Here is a 19,335-nt window from a genome sequence, read left to right as displayed (position 1 = left end):
TGAAATCATCCTCATCCTCTAAAACTCCGCTAAGCCCCCATCCTCTTTGTAGTTCTACCCCCGAGCTTTGGCTGTGCCCTTTAACTGATGCCTCGTGGCTTCCTTCCTGGTTACAGACCATCTTGCCTGCTTCTGGCTTTTCCCTTTCTGGATGTCATGCCTTCCCCGAGGAGATCAGGAGCTCCATGGGAGCAAGGACCAGAACGTGCACCTTGCTCCTCTCTCCCGTGGGAGCTGCAAGTGCCCCCAGAGGACCCTGGGGGGCTCTTCTGACCAGGCTTCTCGGTATAGACACTGCCTGACCTGATCGTCCCTTCAGAAACCCGCCAAGGCCTTTAGAGGTGGAGTTCTACTCCATGTGACTTCCACTTGATGAACCGTTAACAAATGTTTACTGCTCTCAGTTGGAAAATTAGTTGTTTATTAATTTTCACAAGAAATTTTACTTCATTTGAAGATCTCCTTACAACTAATAACATAAAATGGCTGTTCAAAATGCAAGCTGTTTCCTTCTTCCTCTTTTGAATATGTGGTTATTGCTTTTGAAGAAGACAAAGTGAAGGAAGCGTTTCCTGTTTGCAGAGGCTCAGGCTGAACCTACAGAAAGAGCAGATTAGTGTCAAAACATCCCAGAACCTAGAGCTCCTGTAACTTTCTGCTTTTTAAGCACTTTTTTACTATCACAGCTTGAGGTTTAGTTTTGTTTTGTTTTGCCTACTCTTTCACTCTCCCTTTGAAGAATAAAATGTTACAGAATCAGCCAAAGTTTCATTCCTCTTCCCAGCGTTCCATAGCAGTTGTGTCGTGTCTGATGCGTTTGTATGGTATCCACTGCCGGTGCGTGTTTGTATCTTCGCTACCTGTGAGTATATATCAAGGCTTCTCAGCCTGGACACTGTGGGCATTTTGGTCCAGGCCATCCTTTGTCGCGGGGTCTGTCCTGTGCCTTATAGGATGTTTAGCAGCATCCCTGGCCTCTACTCGCTGAATACCAACAGCACCACCATCATGTCCCCAACCTCCCACCCCCAACCCAAGACAACCAAAAATGCCTCCAGACATTGCCAAATATCCCCTGGGAAGCAGAATCACCACTAATTGCCGTATGTATATGTAAACTGTGTATATGTAAACTATCCGTAAAATAGTTTAAATAGTATACTATTCTAAATATATTTTAATTTATGTAAATGGTATTGTACATCCATATTCTTATACAACTTTCTTTGTTCATTGTATTTTTGAGATTTATCCATTAGATCTAGTTCATTTATTCTAGCTGCACATATATAATAGAACCACTTAATAATTTATTTCCCTCTTTAGGGACAGTTGAATTTTTTACATTTGCTTACTTAATATTATAATCAGTGCTTCACAGAATATCCTCATAAATGCCCCATTAGGCACTCATAGCTCCCTGGAGATGAAATTCCTAGATCAGAACATCCTCAGTTTTACTAGATCTTGACACATTGTCCTCTAAAATGTTTGTGCCCATTTAAACTCTCATCAACAATATATGGAGTTCCTATTTCCTTCACATCATCCGTATCCTTGGTATTGTTAGACGTTTTATTTTTGCCAGTCTTACAGGTATGAAATGACTTATTGCTGTTTTAATTTGCATTTCCTAATGCTAGTGGGGTTGAACATCTTTTCTTATGTTTATTGACTCAGGGTTTCCTCTTCTGTAAATTGTTTATTCATATACATTTATTCATATACGTCCGCTTTTCTCTTGTATTATTTATTTTTTCTCATTGATTCTTTACATATTCTGGATACTGTTTTGTCAGTTATATGTTACAGACATTTTCTCTTAATCTGTACTTTGCCTTCTAGCTTTATTTTTTGAATCATACAAAAGTTCTTGTTTGTAGTAATTGTTAGCAATCCTTTTTTATGATTGATCCTTTATATTTTTGTTTTAGAAATCCTTTCCTATCCCAGCAACATAAAGAATGCCTCTTATTTCTTCTAAAATTTTTAACAGTTTAGCTTTCCAGATTTAAATCTTTAATCTATGGGGTTTATTTTATTTTATTTTATTTTTATATTTAGTCATCTTGGCTGGTTTAATCACATTGTTGTTGTTGTTTATTTTTTGGCTGCACGACGCGGCGTGTGGGATCTTAGTTCCCCGACCAGGGATCGAACCCGCACCCCCTGCATTGGAAGAACGGAGTCGTAGCCACTGGACCGCTGGGGAAGTCCCTGTGGGGTTTATTATAAAATAAATTTGTTTTTGTATACGATATGAAGTAAAGGTCAAATTTTATCTCTTTTTTTAAATTAATTTATTTATTTGGTCATGCCGCACAGCATGTGGGATCCTAGTTCCCCAGAGATCCTAGTTCCCCAATCAGGGATCGAACCCATGCCCCCTGCATTGGAAGTACAGAGTCCCAACCACTGGACCACCAGGGAGGTCCTCTCTTTTTCCATCTCTATAACCATTTGTCCTAGTACTGTTCATTAAGTGGTGTGTCTTTTTCCTGCTGACTTACAATGTTTCCTCCATCATATACCAAGTGCCCATGTTTACTTTTGATTTGTTGACTGTCTCTCCTGTTTCTTTGACCTGTTTACCTATCATGTGCTAATACCGTCCTACTTTCATTCTTGTAGTCTAACAGTAAGTCCTAATAACTAGTAGAAAAAAAAACCCTCCCTTATACTTCTTGAAAATATTCAGGTCTAGTCTTGACCCTTGAGGTTGTCTCGTTCAACCAAAGCGCACATGCGCATGTGTGTGAATTTTGAATATATACCCATTAGGAATAGGTTTAGCTCCATATGACAGAAAACAAAATCACAGAAACCTAAACAAGGCAGAAGTTTGTCTCGTTTAAAAGAAGTCAGAGGTTGATAGCCCCGAGCTGGTGGGGCCCCTGCATGAAGTTGCACCCCGAGGCTCCTTTTCTCTGGCTCTTGCCCTGTCCTCAGCCCGCCTGGGCTCCAGGAAGGAGGAGGAAACAATGAGGAAGGGTGCATCCCTCCCTTTAAGATCTCTTCTGGAACGGGGTGGGGGAAGGATGGATTGGGAGTTTGAGATTAGCGGATGCAAACTAATTTTATAAGATGGATAAACAACAAGGTCCTACTGTAGAGCACAGGGAACTATATTCAATATCCTGTAATAAACCATAATGGAAAAGAATATGAAAAAGAATATATATATGTGTAACTGAATCACTTTACTGTACAGCAGAAATTAACACAACATTGTAGATAATTTTTTTTTAATTTAACTCATTTAAAAGAAATAAAAAGAGATCTCTTCTGGAGGTCCCAAGTGCCCTTTTTGCTTGCATACCAATAGCAGAACTGAGTCCTCGTGGGGGAAGCTGAGAAATGTACTAACTGTGCGTCACTCCCCCCCAAAAAAGTCCTATTTTTAAAGGAAAGGGAATGTGGATATTGAAAGTCAACCAGCAGTCTCTGCTACAGCCTGGAATTGGCCGAGTGTGAAAAGATGACAGTATTGAGTCTTCCAGGCAGGAATGTGCTGTCTTTCCACTTATTTAGGTCTTCTGATATCCTTCAATCAAGTTTACCATTTTTCATAGAGATCTTGCAAATTTTTTGTTAGATTTAATTCCTAAGTACCTAATGGTTTTTATTTCTCTTTGTAAATAGGAATTTTTTGCACTTATATTTTCTCAGTGATCACAGGCAAGGAATGTTACTTTTTTTTTTTATTTTGTACTCATTGGTTCTCATTTTCTAGGTAGACAATCATCATGTGTGATGACAGTTTCTCCCTTTCCATCCTTCTGCATTTTCTTTCACAAGTGGTTGGTTTCATCCTCATTATGCCATGACTCATGTTGAATGCAAGTGGTGATAATAGGCATTCTTGTCTCTTCATCAGGTTTTATTAAATTATTTTTATATCTGTTGAATGTGAGCATTTGGTTTTCCTCCTTTAATCTGTTAATGTGTGAATTACATTACTATATTTTCTAAGATTCCTGAGATAAATCCTAATATAGTATATCATAATGGATAAGATGATGATCTTTTTTGAACATTGTTGGATTGAGTTTGCTAATCTTTTATTTAGGATTATTGCATCTGTCCATAAATGAAAAATAGATTGTTTTATAATTCTTCTTTCTCATAATAGCCTTCTCTGACTTTTGGAAACAGCGTTATATGGCCTCAAAAAATTAGGTGGGGAGCTCTTCTTCTTTTCTGTTCTCTAGAACAACTTGTGTAAGATGGCAGGCCCTCAGAATTTTCATAGACTTCACCTGTAGATTTTTGGTAGGTAGATTTTTAAGTATTATTTCAATTACATTAATGGCTAAACGTCTAATCAGGTTTTCTATTTCTTTTTGTAACTTTCTATTGAAGTATAACATACAGAAAAGTTAGCATTATATAAAAGTAATCATACAAATGTACTTTTTGGTGTTTATTTTATTTAACATTTTATTTGAGAGATTTAGTCATATTGTTGCACATAATTGTAGTTTGTTCATTTGAACTGCTATATAATACTACATCATGTGACTATACTATAATGTATCCATTCTACTTAATGGGCATTTGGGTAGTTTCCAGTCTTTGAGGTTTACAAGCAACACTGCTGAGAACGTTCTGGTCCCTGCCCTTGGTGAGCATGTGTTTGCATTTATGTTGCCCAGGAATGGAATTTGCTGAGGCATCCACGTATGTGCAGCTTTAGTCGACGTTCCTGAACAATTTTTAAAACTGATTACCAGGGCTTCCCTGGTGGCGCAGTGGTTGGGAGTCCACCTGCCGATGCAGGGGACAGGGGTTCATGCCCCGGCCCGGGAGGATCCCACGTGCCGCGGAGCGGTTGGGTCCGTGAGCCATGGCCGCTGAGCCTGTGTGTCTGGAGCCTGTGCTCCGCAACGGGAGAGGCCACAACGGTGAGAGGCCCGCGTACAGGAAAAAAAAAAAACAAAAAAAAAAACTGATTACCAATTTCTATTCCTTCTTGAGTTTTGACAAGTTATATTTTTCTAGAAAATTGTCTATTTCATCAAAGTTGTTAGCACAAGTAAAGTATTCTTATTTAATATCTGTCATTATGTTCCTTGTGTTATTCCTAATACAATTTGTGCTTCTTTGTCATTTCACTAAGCATCAGGTTTATTCATTTTATTTGACTTTTTCAACAGTCAGCATTGGGTTTTCATTGATTCCTTCTGTTGTGTCTCTGTTTCCCACTTTATTAACATTTGCTCTGTACTTCATTCTTACCAATTTCTTTAGACCATTGTTACCTTCTCTAACTTCTTAAATTGTATTTAACTGTTTAATTTTCATTCTTCATTTCTTTAAGCTCAATATTTTAAAATTACATCAACTACTTAATTATATCCCACAAGCTTTGATTGGTAGTAGTCTCAATTTTATTCACTTTTAGATATCTTCTAACTTCCATTATGATTTTTCATTTTTGATCCCAAATGTGTGCATTTTTGTTTGTTTTATATTATAATTTTGATATTTATTTTTAGTTGCATTGTAGCCAGAGAATATAGTCTGTATAATATTTATGTTTTGGTATTTGCAGATATTTTATATAGGACTTAGTACACTGTCACTTTTTTAATAAATAATTTACTTATAACAGAAAAGAATGTATATTCTCTAAAAATTGAGTGCAGGCTATATATGTCCATCTAGACAAACTTGTTATTTATGTTCTATATTGTTATTAATTGTCTGTCTGCTTGATCTATCAGTATATGCTAAAAATTAAATATATGTCTAGATGTTTCCACTTCACTTGTAATTTTGTTAAATTTTACTTTCTGTATTTTGATGCTGTAATGTTATATATAAATAATATCAATGTATTTTAGTGGTTTTATCCCTAATAATGCCTCTTTTGCCCTTGAGGTCTGTTTATTTGACATGAATATAGCAACATCAGTTTGCTTTAATATTTCTTTTTCCATCTCTTTACATCAACTTGTCTATGTCTTTATATTTTCAGTTTGTCTATTGTTGGGTTGGGGGGAATGGGAGAGATTTCAAAACTGACAGTCTCAGCCTTTCAGCTTGTGAGTTTGTCAGTGTAAATTTAGTGTGATCATTAATATATTTGAATTTATTTCTACCAGTATCTGTCCAGAACAGTTTTGCATAATATCTCTATTTTTAGTTTCCCTATTTTTTAAAAAAACTATCTTTTTTTATAGTGTCCTATTCTTTTTTTTTAACTCCTTCTGTATCTCAGTCATCTTAAAACTTCTAATTTTATAGTTTTTCTCAGAATGTTGTAAATTTGCGTCCTTGGGGATCTAATCCTCCTATTTATTGTACACACTGACTCCTGCTCATGATGGGTGTTTTCCTCATGGGTTTTGTAGTTTGGGGTCCGAGTCTTCCCCCACTGGAGCTGTATCTGTGAATCCCATCTAATTCATCTAATTCCAGGATGAGAGAGTGTCTCTCCAGAATAACTTTAGATTTGCCTCTGCTTGGCTCCTTAGGTGTATCCATCTCCAATCCCAGAACGAATTTTATGTACTTTTCGATGGGTTCTTAGAGCAGATATGTGGTGTAACTTGAACCCCAAATTTCCCTGCAGTTCTCACCTCTCAGGCAGACCGAGATTTCTGCTCCCTCCCTCAGGAAAATCTGCTCTTTGGTGGGTTTTTTTCTCATCCTCTCTCACTGGGGGTGCTGCCATTTGAGGTTGTGCCTTTAAGGAGGTAATGAGCTTAAAGTCGCTGCCTCTTTCAGACCCAAGGCCTCCTCTCCTGAACCCAAATAGGTGATAAAACCCAAGTAGCGGGCTTCCCTGGTGGCGCAGTGGTTGAGAGTCCGCCTGCCGATGCAGGGGATGCGGGTTCGTGCCCCGGTCCGGGAGGATCCCGCGTGCCACGGAGCGGCTGGGCTCGTGAGCCATGGCTGCTGGGCCTGCGTGTCCGGAGCCTGTGCTCCGCAACAGGAGAGGCCTCAACGGTGAGAGGCCCACGTACCGGAAAAAAAAAAAAAAAAAAAAACCCAAGTAGCTCTGGACTAGCAGGATGTGCTCCCCCTCGCACCATATCCTCTCTTCTTTACTGCCCTGGTTTTCCAGAGCTTGTTTCTGGCACCTTGGGGCCTCCATCTTCCCTTTATGTTCAGCTATGCATATGAAATATTTTTAAATTTTATCTAGCATGTTTAGGTATTATAATTTTCCTGTATTATAATAGGAAAAATTTTAGGTTTTCTTAGTCTCTAAATCTTCCAGAACTAGAAGACGTCCAGAAACAGATTTAAGTTGATAAATTTAAAAGGTGGCATATAGGTAAGAAAGTCAAGTTTTTAAAAGCATCGTGCAGTGCTTTTAAAAAGCGGTGCATGCGGTGGAGGAGGCTGCCTGTCTAGCCACATAGTGGCTTTTTTTCATTGATGACGTAGAAAAGGCAAGAAATGACATCGCCACCAATGTGAAGTTATCCATAAAGCCACACAGAAGACAGGTGTGAACCTCTTGTCCCTGTGTGTAAGGTTTACCGTCACATTCCCGAGCCTGTCCCCCAACCTGGGTTTTATCTCCACCTGCAGTCTCTCTCCGTGGACCTTGCTCAGAATTTACTCAAATTTTTACAAAGAACAAGAACAGGGAGAAGAGGAGCTGGAGGAGAAAGGGGGAGAAGCACCATCTTAAAGAGCTGCTGAAGGAAGCTCCAGGTTTCTGGTTGCCTGCCCTGAATGAGCCTCCACTCGCGTCTTCCCGAGTCCAGCGGAGTTGGGACAGTGTCGGTGGGGACACCACGGGGCTGAGGTTAGGAGTGACTGCATGTGTCTTCCACTGCCTTCTGGAGTCAAGTTGCACAAATCCCTTTGGCAGTACCTGCTACCTTCTTTGCTCTCTGTGCACCTACTGCAGGCTGCCGATTGTAGCCTGTTGATTCAGCTTCCACTCAGCAGGTCCGTCAGACATTTTATTTCCAGTCTGCAGCTGTGACTGCATTGCAAGAGAAAGCTTTTTAGTGCGTCACCATGTTTCTGCTCCTCCCCTGTCTGATCGCTGTGCATTGATCTCTTTTTAGGGAGGAATGATCAACTGGAACCGTCTTTTCCCTCCTCTACGTCAGCGACGAAACGTAAACTATCAGGATGGTCGGCAGTCTGAGCAACAAGCGTCCCCCCCTCTAGAGGTTTCGGAGGAGCAGGTAATCAGTAACACCTGGTACTTACCCTAAACCCATGCTTCACACTCCAAGCAGTTTTGGTGAACGAGACTTGAAAGAAATCAAGCATATAAGTACAAAGATTTTGGTATCAGGTGAACCACCTGGTATCAGGTAAACCAGTGATAGATACTTGGGCCCTTTATTGGCTACTGTGGTTCTTATGAGTCTGAGGAAGGCATAATTTGAAAAAAAATGCATTGTGATCGCTTATTTTTAAATCTGTGATATTTCATGTTTACTGAAGTTGGTTCACTACGCAGGCTGGGAGAGAAGGAGGCAGAAGGACAGGGAGCTTCTCTGTTTGTATGGTTTTCACTTAGGAACCAAGTTAATGTTTTACATACTGAAAAAGCAAATCAGCAATGGGGACAATCATAAAGCTAAAAAGAAACTGAAATAAATGTTCCAGCTGTATCTTAAGTGAATAATATAATCAAAAGAGAGAGGGAAAATTAATTTCGGTAACTTTTGAACATAATATGCCCTCTTAGAAAAAAGAAAACTGCAAACCTCAAACTCTTCATGGGTTTATCTTTCATGGTGGTATGAGTACAGCAATTCTGAAATTATATTGTATGTATTGTAGATTAGAGGAAACGAGGAAATAGGATGATCTAAAGGGACAGGATGTATGCAGCTTAATCTCAGGTGGCTCAGGAAAAATAAATGGGAGTGTGTGTGTGTGTGTGTGTGTGTGTGTGTAGACAGAAAGCAACTGTGGCAAAGTAATAATTGGTGAATGTGGATGAAGAGTAATTGGGTTCTTTGTGCTCTTCTTGAAATTTTTCTAGAAGTTTGTAATTATTTCACACTGGAAAGTTTCTGAAAACCTAAGCTAGTAAGTTGAGAGCACTTCAGTAACAACCCTTTTAAATTTCATACTGCAAATGTTGCTTTCTTCTCATAAAAGCAAATCAAGGTCAGTGTTTCATAGCGAGTCACCCACTTTCCCATCCCCTGTTCCCAGAGCCAACAAAAGCCAGTCCGACCCAAGGCACTCGGTCTCTGTGGCAAAGCTGTATGTATCCTGACTTTTTCTGGAACTCAGGAGGGGCTTCTGGGCAGGGCCCCCACTGGCACCTCTGGGTTAGGCCACCACAAGTGAGAGAAACCAATGGAATATGCCTGATGAGCTGACCCAACCCCTCACCCTTAACTTCTCAGCTCAGACTCATCCTTTTAGCAGCTCGTTAGGGTTGAGAGATGGATTAAGGAGCCTATAGTTCTCTTCCACCTCCATTAGTGAATTTCCAAAAAACTGTTAGCCCCACGATTAGAAAATAAAGCCGAGTAACTCAGCATTTGTAAGGCATTTATAATAACAGATTAAAAAATAAACTAATACTCTCAAATTCAGGTGAAAAGAAAGTTCTGTTATATTACTGTTTCCTTGATAGAACCCAGGTCACATCCCTCACAACAGAGCAACCGTTGATGATAGAAAGTATTTAAAGGTGAAATAGTTCTTAGTTTTGACACTTGAGGGAAAAAAACTGTCAAAAAATGATAACAAGGTGAATGTGTGTAACTGAAGTCTTTAGGGTTGTTTTTTTTTTTAATGAATCATTCTCCTTGATCCTCCCAGAATGACGAGAGCGAGGTTAACACGATGTCGATATCAGTTCTAAATATCATTTACTTCTTCTTGGCTCTGTTATGAAAAGATGTAAATACGTGAGAGGTTGTTTTTAACGTGCTTCCTTATTCATTGACTTTTCTAGATCTTGTCTTTTCTATTTCTTGATTATCCCGAAATGGCCTTACAGACTGCCCGGCATTAAGACACGGAGGTCCCCCTCAACATTATCTCTGTAGACCCTCAGTAGTTTTTGTGGTAGGTGCTCAAGAGACTGTAAAAGAGAAGAAGGATGTTGTTCTTAGCTCAAGACATTTACAGTAACGTTTACAAGTGTATAGTTACATATAATCTCTTGGTTAGTTGGAGGCTAGACACTGTCTAAAATATTATTTGGGGCTTCCCTGGTGGCACAGTGGTTGGGAATCTGCCTGCCAATGCAGGGGACGCAGGTTCGGGCCCTGGTCCGGGAGAATCCCACGTACCATAGAGCAGCGGGGCCCGTTCGCCACAACTGCTGAGGCTGCGCTCTGGAGCCCATACTCCGCGGTGGGAGGGGCCCCCCCAGGGAGAGGCCCCGCGCACCACGACAAGGGGTGACCTCTGCTCATGGCAACTGGAGAAAGCCCACGCGCGGCGACGAGGACCCAATGCGGGCAAAAATACTTAAATAAATAAATTTATTTTTTAAAAAAATTATTTGTTAGTAACATTAAGATAGTTTGAATTAACAAAACCTTTTTATGCTTAATTTTTCAATTAGATGTGCTGTACTTTAAACATCAGTCATGTGATTTAAATGCATTTAAGAAACTTAGTAATTTTCTAAACCAAGGAAAAGAGAAATGATTATTTGAGTTTTTTCTGATGTGAGCAAATACTTCAGGAATTTTAGTGAGAGTTATTAAAGATAGGAAATGTAGTCCATCTATTTTGAAAACAAAGAATATTATAAGAAAGAATGTGCATCCCCCATTACGTCTAGTAAGACTCTAACATATGACCATAGAAATGTTTGCCACCTTTTCTACTATTGCTATTAAGTTTCTGGATTTTTAGTTCTTCACGATCCACTCCTACTATTTTTCAACAAGCACCTTTGCCAGTTCATCACCCCTTGCAGATGCCACCCCAAACCCTACTAGTATCTTAAAAATAAGTGTATGCATTACTGCGTTTCTGTCTCTTTTTATCTTTTTCTTCTTAACCAAGGATTTTCATATTACACCCATACGCAAAATTAACAAATAATGAAATTTTGTCATATTGGCCTCATTTTTTTTTTGTTTTAAATCAAAAGGGAAAAAAGCTTCCCAAGTTTGTCTCTCTTAAGCCCTCCCCAAGCTTAGAAGGTGTCCCTTCAGTTTATGCTTAATGGGACGCACAGGTGAAATCGGACCAGGAAGTTAAACAGGACTAACTGAGCCAATGCTGGCATTTAACGAAAGGAGGACAAACATGGACTTCACAAATGTTGGCTTCCTCACTTCCAGCCACGTCTTTCCTTCCTTGTAGTCAGCCAGCAGTTATCAGCTGTCCGCTCTGCCCAGTCTAACTACTGGGCTAGGTTCTTGAACTACGGAGATAGGTAAGGCAAGCAATTCCTGCCTGCACGTGATGCAGAGCCCAGCGTGGAGCCTGGCTCAGGGGCAGCTCTTGCCAACTGTGAGCAAATCTTCCGATGCTGCTGAAGGATTGCCAGTGTGGGAGGGCGGGGGGCAGTGCTCTTTGTAAAGACGTGGCCTGGTGAAAAGCACATCAGATCTGGGGAAGCACAGGTGTGCGGCGAGCCGCCTCCGACCAGCAGAATGACGAGTCGCCACACGCAAGATTCTTCTCGTATCACACTTTATTGGAGCACAGCTTGGTTAAAGAAAAGATGGAAGGAAGACACCGCAATCCTATAGCAGTCTGCTTATATAGGGATTAAGAACATGTGTCGCTCTGTGATTGGCTTTCGCCGATGGTGCGACTTGTGAGCCAGCATCGGATAGGTCGCTACTTTAAAACCTCATTAGTATACTTAGCGCAAGCGCAGTGGCCACAGGAAGGATGATTCAGCTTACTTCAGCTTCCTGCTGCGTGGCAGTTAGCTGACCGCGCCCTACACAGGTGGATGAGGTTGGAGCGGAGAGTGACTCCTGGGGCAGGGGCCTCACGTGGGGAAGAAGTAGGGAGGCTTCCCAGTGGTCCTCAGCGGGGCATGGACCTCTGCTTCCGTGCTGTAGGCATTAAGGAACAATACAGGATTTTAAACAGGGAATCCCAGTGTTGGATTTCCCTGGAGGATGGACTCGATGTGAAAGAAGGGGCATGTTATGCTCATAACCACGTATGCAATGTCTTCCATCCCTGCCCAGGGAACATGTTACAGTGCAGGTGCTTATGAGACTCTTGCCCACTCGAGATATGGTACCACTTCGTACGTTTATAATACGTGAGACCCGTCGTGTGGATTCCATTCATGTCCTCTGAAATATCCGTCGGCCCAAGAGAGATGGCACACAGACCCTCGCAGTCATAGTGGATAAGTAGTGAAATGTATTCAGTATGAGAGAATCTGAATCTCGGTGAGTCTCTCTCCTCATCTCTGGAGTCCTCACCACTGCCTCTGAGAAACCTGTCTAAACTTCAAAATGCTCACCTTATGAAAACTTAGTGCTTCTGCTCTGAGTATCTGGACCACAGTGAGTTGGGTGTTGGTATAGAGACGCCCATGTCATCTGGTTCCCTGGCAGACGGTGAGCTCCACGAGGGCCAGTAGCATCTCTTCCACGTTTCCCTCCTGACACAGAGCCTGACACACAGCAGGTGCCCCAGTGGCGGTTAGAGCAGGGCTGAACGTGAAGGTGTGGTTGGAGGGCTTCTTTTTCAAAAGAACAATTTTTTTCACTTAAAAATGTGTTAGAGGGTGGTCCTTCGTCAGACCTTTCCACCTCTAATCTCTAGTGCTAGTGTTAGAACATGTTATCCATTAGAATGAAATATTGAGTGGCAGTCAAATAAACCAACTTTCGGGGGTGCCTGATTCTGCTGAGTACTGAAAGATGCAAGCAAACGAGCCCCCCAGCCTGTAGCGAGGGCCTTCTCAGGACTAAACCCTGAAGCTAGCAGGAGAGTACAAAGATGAGGGGCCGCTGAGCCACCTGCGGCCGGGCGGGAGCGTAAGATAAGCAGGTCCAGTCCGCTCAGCCAACCGTGGGATCACAGGAGTTCAGCAGTTCCAAGGAGGAGAGAGGGGGTCAGCTGATAGGGAATGAGGGTGGCACTGACCCACAGGGGTCTGGCATTGAGCTTGCCCTGACTGGTGACAAATGACAGCTATAATGAGGGCAGGGAAGGGCAAGCCTACCTCCCAGGGCCTCTCTGGGGTCACTCCTCCCGGCAGGGTGCGCACATGGCCTGGGAAGCGGTCAGCCACCATGGGCAGCCCACAGGGGCCTGGTCGGGACTACCTTTCAGGTGGGCGTTGTTTTCTGCAAGAGTCAGAATTGGGGAAGTAAGAACCCCAAAAACGATTTGTTTCTGACACCCTTAGCTAAAGGGAAGTTAAAGAAAACCACAGTCTTTGAACAAAACAAGCAAAGGAGTGTTTCAAACTGAGAGGAATTGCTATAAATCTCATTGGAATGAATGTCCTACTTCACTTGTGTCAAAGAGTAGCAGAGTGTTAAAGTGGGGTTTTATTCATTTTCTTGAGTAAGAATTACCTTGAGGTAGTAGGGGCACAAGTTCCAACCACGGAGGACCACGACGGTGATTCTCGGTGTCCACCACGGGGGCTGCAGCTGTCTGCTGCGGCCCTTACCGTCCTGGCCGTGCGCTGCTGAGCCCCTGAGGAAGGGCAGCAGTGGGAAGGAGGCACAGCCCCCTGCCTGGCTGCGGCTGCCCCAGCCAGCGCTGTCCTCTGCAGGATGACGGGGCAGCAAGGAAACACCGTCGGAACCCCTCTCGCTGTCCTTCTGGTTTTCTGACTGTTATCCTCATACCCACGCCCGGGCATGCCATTTCATTTTTTGTAGATGTTTACAGTTTTGGACACTAAAGGAAACTTACAGATGCCCTTTCTTCCTGTGCTTGTTCAGTTTTTAAATAGCGTTAACACTGTTTCTACTTTGTGAGCTTTCTCATCTGGTCAAAGTACCAGGTCATCCAGCAGTGAAAATCCTCTGATCACACTCGTCTTCTCACCCCTGAAGAAATGCAAAAGGTTCCAAAGCCAGCTTTAGGCAAAGGGCTGCGATGGCCACTCAGCCACTGCCTGCACAGGACAGCAAACATCCTTTTCAGTGGAGACCTGAGAAAAACCCAGCTCAGCTGTCAAAGCCAGTGACGGCACGTGTGGTTGTGTTTCTGAAGAGAGAATGAACCCGGAGGAAGCCTTGTGTGCAGAGAACGCGTTTCTCCTCACACCAGACATCAGCCCCTCGGGGGCGGCCCGGCCAGAGCTTTTCCCTCGGGGCCGCAGTGCCACGGCTGCTCTGCTCTGTGTGTGCAGCAGCCTGTGCTCAGCATCTCCTGGATTTCGGACCAGACTCGGGAGTCGGTGGAGAGAGAACTCCAGTATGGTTGGAAGCTGTGGCCGGCAGCCCCGCCCAGTACTAGCGCCGGGGCGAGGCTCACACAGCATCAGCTCCAGGCTATGAATCGTGAATTGCCATACAGGTGGATTTGCTCCTCTCGGCTGGGTGCAAAGGAGCAGCCAGGCGTTAGCTATGCTTGAAGTACTAGAGGTGACAGCGAGTGTAGCATTTGCCACACTGTTCACCGTCACTGAGAGCGGCCACATCGTTGGCCCGTGGCATCATGTCCGTGGGTGACAGAGAGAAGGCAGGCAGAGCTGCCCACCCCCTCACTGGCCACGTTCACTCCACTAAAGATAGTGGTCCTTAACCGGAAGTGACTGGAATAAACATCGTAAAAGGTCATTTCCGTCCAGGAGTGTATGAAATAGCCTGGCCACAGTACCCAGACCAGTGAGGTGGTCTCTCCCTGTTGACGCACATCCAGCGGGTCCCCGAGTGCCGCTCAGTGTGAAATGACCCCAGGGAAAGGCAAGAGTGTGGATTCTGATCATTGAACGGCAAAACTCATGCGTCACGTGTGGCAGAAGCCTGAAATAGATGATCGAGGAGATACTTGCGAGAGGTAAAGAGCCTTGTGGTCTGAAGGCACCAAACTGATCCTGTTGACACAGGATGCCACCAAGACATGTGCACTTCTTGCCGCGTTGGGAGAGAGGGTAGTGACATTGCGACAGATAATAATACGAAGTTTGAAACTGGTTAAAGTTCAAGAAGCCTGTTGATGAGCTGCTGGATGGAAAGGGGAGGGCTGGTGAGTGCTGGGCCCTGCCCTTGCCCTCGAATGCTTGGCATTTTAACTTGAGTGACGTGAGTTGTCGAGCTTAGCAAGTGTGCTAATCAGATGTGGGGATGATAGAGTTTGAGGGAGCTAGCACAGGAAACAACAGAATTTAAGCTGACAGTAGTTTTGGTTGGCTAGAAAACGATCAGAGGAAGTTCGACAGAGATGCTCCCAGTCCCTGGAAGAACAGATACAGACGTACTCGGAGGCCCAGCCTGAGCGCATTTCACTCAGGGTTTATAGCAGGCCTGCTAACTCACCACCCCAGGATGCTGTAGCTACACACTCGGGACATGTGTACACGCACACACGTGCACGCACACCCACTGTGCCAAGGGCTGGGGTGGCACCGTCTAGCCGCCCTCTGCCCTGGGCAGACCACGCCAGCAGTACCATATTCTGCAGCAGCACAAATGGACGAGCGCTGGAAGGGGCGGGGCAGGCTGGAAAGTGCTGGATTCTGAAACACAGGGATGAACGAAGGCAGCCAGGGTCCTTACAGTATGGTGGTAAGGAGAAGCTGTCGGCCCTAAGTCACAGCTGGGAGGAGCACAGGACAGCGGTCAGTGGGACCACGAGACCCCTACTCTGGGTTTCTCCTCGGCTGGGAAACGTGGGAAAGGGCCACAGGCCGCGAGATCAGTGGATAAAGACGAGTTAACCAGGCCAAGGGCAAAGGGGAGAGCCTCCCAGCAGAGGACACACCGGCAGCAAAGGTGGGAGACACGGAGCCACACAGCCTGGGACGGACCAGGAGCTGCGTGCCTGCAGAGGTGGGGAGGCCACTCGAGCGCCTCGTGCAGAGAAGGGAATGGGGCTGTTTCCTGTGGCTTCAAAAGACAAATTAGGGCCTTTGAAGTCCCACGGGCGGTAACTAGTTAGACTCAGATTCGGCTCCCTTGAGGAAGAGCTTTGCATCCCGGCCAGTGCGTGAAGAAGTGTTCCTGAGACTCCCGAAAGGGCCACTTTTTCCCAGAGCGGGAGATGGAAGCAGGGATCCCTGCCGTTCTGCCCACGCCAGCAGTCAGTCGGTCCATTACCCCCGGAAGTTGAGCTGGAAGTCGGCGGTCTCCTCCCCCAGGCCGGCCCTTAGGAGGCGTGTGTGGAGGTGGAGAACTGGAATGAGGTTCCTTAGAGGGAGGACCCTCGCTGTGTGCTTTTTTTTAATCCTAGTCTCAACGATCCACTGATGAGGGATCAGAGTGTCAGTTTCAAAAAACACCAGCTAGAACCCCAGCTTCTGAAAAGTGGGCCGAGTCTCCTCCCAACCGGTTAGCCTCTCCCTAAGGCCCCCTGAGGGACGAGGAGTCTGGGGTCTCAGTCACCCCTGCGGCCACCCGCTTGACCCACCTGCCCTCGCCCTCCCGCGCACACCCCCCTCAGCTGGGGGGAAGGAGAGGCAGCGGGGCTCTGACCACTGGGGAGCCCCAGGGCATCGCGTTCTACCGGAAGGAAGGTGAAGTGGTGACTAAGTCCCCAGCCCCTTGTCAACTCACACCTCCTGGAAATCTCAACATTTATAAGAGTATCACTTTTCACTATATATTATTGCAAATGTAGTATATTTCAAAATAAGTAAAAACAAAAAACACCACCACCTGCGGCTAGTCCAGGGTCATAAATGTTTTTATAATACATTTTAAAGTGGGAAAACAGGTTACGAATACACTGTAGTAACACTGCCTGTTTTGACCTTGGAGACTGCCTGTATGTAAAAGTACAGGAAACCTCTACGTTCACAGACTCGGGATTTGTGGTCTTAAAGATGGAGGCCTCGGCCTCCCTGCCCTCGGTGGCTTTAGCTGCCTCCTCCACGCTGTTCTGTCCGGGCTTCGCCCCCTCTGCGCAGCTGCTGCCCGCAGGCCGGCGGGGACTCCGGGGACGCTGCACCTGCCGTGAGACGCCGGGGTTGGGGTTGGGGGCGGGCTCCCCAAGGCCGTGCTCTGCCTGAGCCAACAGGAACGCAAAGGCGCGTGCACCCTCGGAGCCCGCCAGCCTCGGGACGCCTGCAGCTTGGATACGCTCTTCCTCGGGAGTCAACTTCGACCCTAAAGGAGTGTGGCTGGTGCAGACCTGCTTCCCAGGCCCCGCGCCACAGCTCGGCTGCCCCCTGGCAGGTCACTGCCCCCTTCCTCGTCTCTAAAGTGAGGACTCAGTGAGGAAACGTGTATTTATCGGCTGTATATAGTGAGCACCGTGAAAGGTGAGCCGGTTGTAATTTTATAAGCTTCAGATTCCACACTAAAATGAAAACCGGTTGTGTTGTTGTTGCTGTTTAACCTGTCCTACAGAACTCACACGAGGAACATTTGGGGGCTGGTGGGTCAGTGGTAGTGTCGTCAGCCTCATCAGGCTTTTCTGGCTTTGTTTCTGTTTTCAGGTTGCCCGGCTCATGGAGATGGGATTTTCCAGAGGTGACGCTTTGGAAGCCCTGAGAGCTTCAAATAATGACCTTAACGTGGCCACCAACTTCCTGCTGCAGCACTAACGGTCCCAGCGGACAGCACAGGGGCCGGCAGGCTGCTGACCACAGCAGTGCCATCCCGCTACCGGCTCAGCCCCAGGACCTGGCACTCTCTGGCGAGATGTCCTCCCTGTCCTCCTGAGCAAAGGGTGGTCCCCGCTGCTCCCTCCCTTAATTCCAAGATCATTACCATTAAGTATCCAAGATAAGTTTGCCACGAAGGAAGCATGTATTTTCTATCTTTATTTTTTTATGGAGTATTTTCCTTGGTTTGGAGAATTCATCTCCCATTCCTAATGTGTTTAAAATGCATTAAAATTACAGATTTCTGCAAGCAGTTGAACAGCACTCCAGATGGGAAATTACTGCTCTTGTCATATTCTTTTTACTATAATGCATCTTCCTACATTATATCTGATCATACGCGCCGGAAAGGGGACTGGTACTCAGAAAGGACCTGTCAAATTTTCTTTATGGACTTTTTTCATTGCTTTTTTTTTTTCCCCCTCAAATTTGCTTTCAAACCCGGGTGGCAGTTCAGGGTCCCCCCTCCCTAGGGATGAGCAGTTCATATCTGCCACACGCAGAGTTGGCCAGACCCGGCCAATGAAGGAGAGACGGGGAACTGAACCCTCTTCCACCTGTTCCAGCCCACTCCAGTCTAGGGGATTTTTCCCAACTACTCCCTGCTTCCATTAAAAAATAATAATCAGGTACCGATTCGAGGTTCTGGAATACTCCATGAAACTTAACTGGAGTTAATTTTGCTTAGAATATGCACAGTTAGCCACTCAGGCTAGGAGTAAAAATGGGACAAAGAGAAGAGTGGGCTCACTGGAGCAGTACGGGGCGTCCTAGCTGCAGGGCCAGCCCCTCTGGAGGCAGGTTCCGCCTGGCCCTGGGGTGATCGGATATCAGCCTGAGGCAGGGTAGACTGACCCCACCGTGGGGAGGAGGGGGTGGCCGGAGCAGATGAGCCTGAAAAGATCTAAAGCAAGATTTAAGGAAACTTGCAACTCTTGTGTTCTGCAAAGCCAGCAGAAGGGTTGCAAACCGATGCAAATTTAGACATGCGTGGTACTTACAATAAAGTTTTTAATGTGTTTTACTTTTTGGTGTTTCTTTATTAGACTTACCTAAATAAAACTTTGTTCTAGTCTGTACTATTCTTTACGATCCAAGCAAAAAAAAATGTTTTTTTTATCAGACTGCTCATCTTTCTTCAGAAGATTTGGGTGCTTTCTTTGAAGTGAGAGGAGTCCTTTGATTCCTTTAAGTAGGACTGGCCCTGTGAGGCCCCATTCTGAGGCTTGTTGGGGCCGTCAGGCTGCTCAGAATAGGGCTGAGGTGAGTTTCTGGGAGCCTAGCTGGTCCCAAGCACAGGCCCTGACTTGATCTGAGTGTCCCCATCTCAGGTGTAAGTACAGTTGACAGTGATGGGACGTCCTTGACCACGGTCACTGGCAGGGCATGACTAGAGGGCCAAAGAGTGCGGATTTGTGTATGACCTCTGCAGCAAATCTAAACCCACCCTCTGGGCTTCCAGTGCAAAAAAGAGCGACCGTATCCAAAAATACACCATCTCCTGAGTTCCTTCTCACCTCCAGAGAGCGCCTAGTGAAGCGAAATCAAACCGGAGGCAAAATTCTCACTCGAGACTTTTCACTGCTTCTCTCTCAGAGGATGGGGAGCAGAGAGAGCCCGCTGTTGGGATCACAGGGTGAGGTGCAAAGAGGATTCACCACCCCAAG

The 19,335-nt window shown here is 45.1% G+C and overlaps 1 protein-coding gene across 3 annotated transcripts in view; it reads left to right on the top strand.

Moving 5' to 3' along the window:
• The window catches only part of UBAC2 (UBA domain containing 2), a 153,106-nt gene extending 134,414 nt beyond the window's left edge, over nucleotides 1–18,692 (top strand). For all 3 annotated transcript variants that reach the window (XM_027115934.1, XM_027115936.1, XM_027115935.1), the window contains 2 exons: nucleotides 8,034–8,156; nucleotides 17,501–18,692. In XM_027115934.1, coding sequence (XP_026971735.1) covers nucleotides 8,034–8,156; nucleotides 17,501–17,608 — 231 coding nt within the window. In that variant the 3' untranslated portion in view covers nucleotides 17,609–18,692. The remainder of the gene's footprint in view (nucleotides 1–8,033; nucleotides 8,157–17,500) is intronic.
• Nucleotides 18,693–19,335: the final 643 nt, after the last annotated feature.

The sequence above is a fragment of the Aethalodelphis obliquidens genome, unplaced genomic scaffold, assembly GCF_003676395.1.
Source record: "Aethalodelphis obliquidens isolate GAN/ISIS:26980383/991018 unplaced genomic scaffold, ASM367639v1 scaffold15, whole genome shotgun sequence".
Classification (NCBI taxonomy): Eukaryota; Metazoa; Chordata; class Mammalia; order Artiodactyla; family Delphinidae; genus Aethalodelphis; species Aethalodelphis obliquidens.
This window is presented reverse-complemented; position numbering and strand designations above follow the sequence as displayed.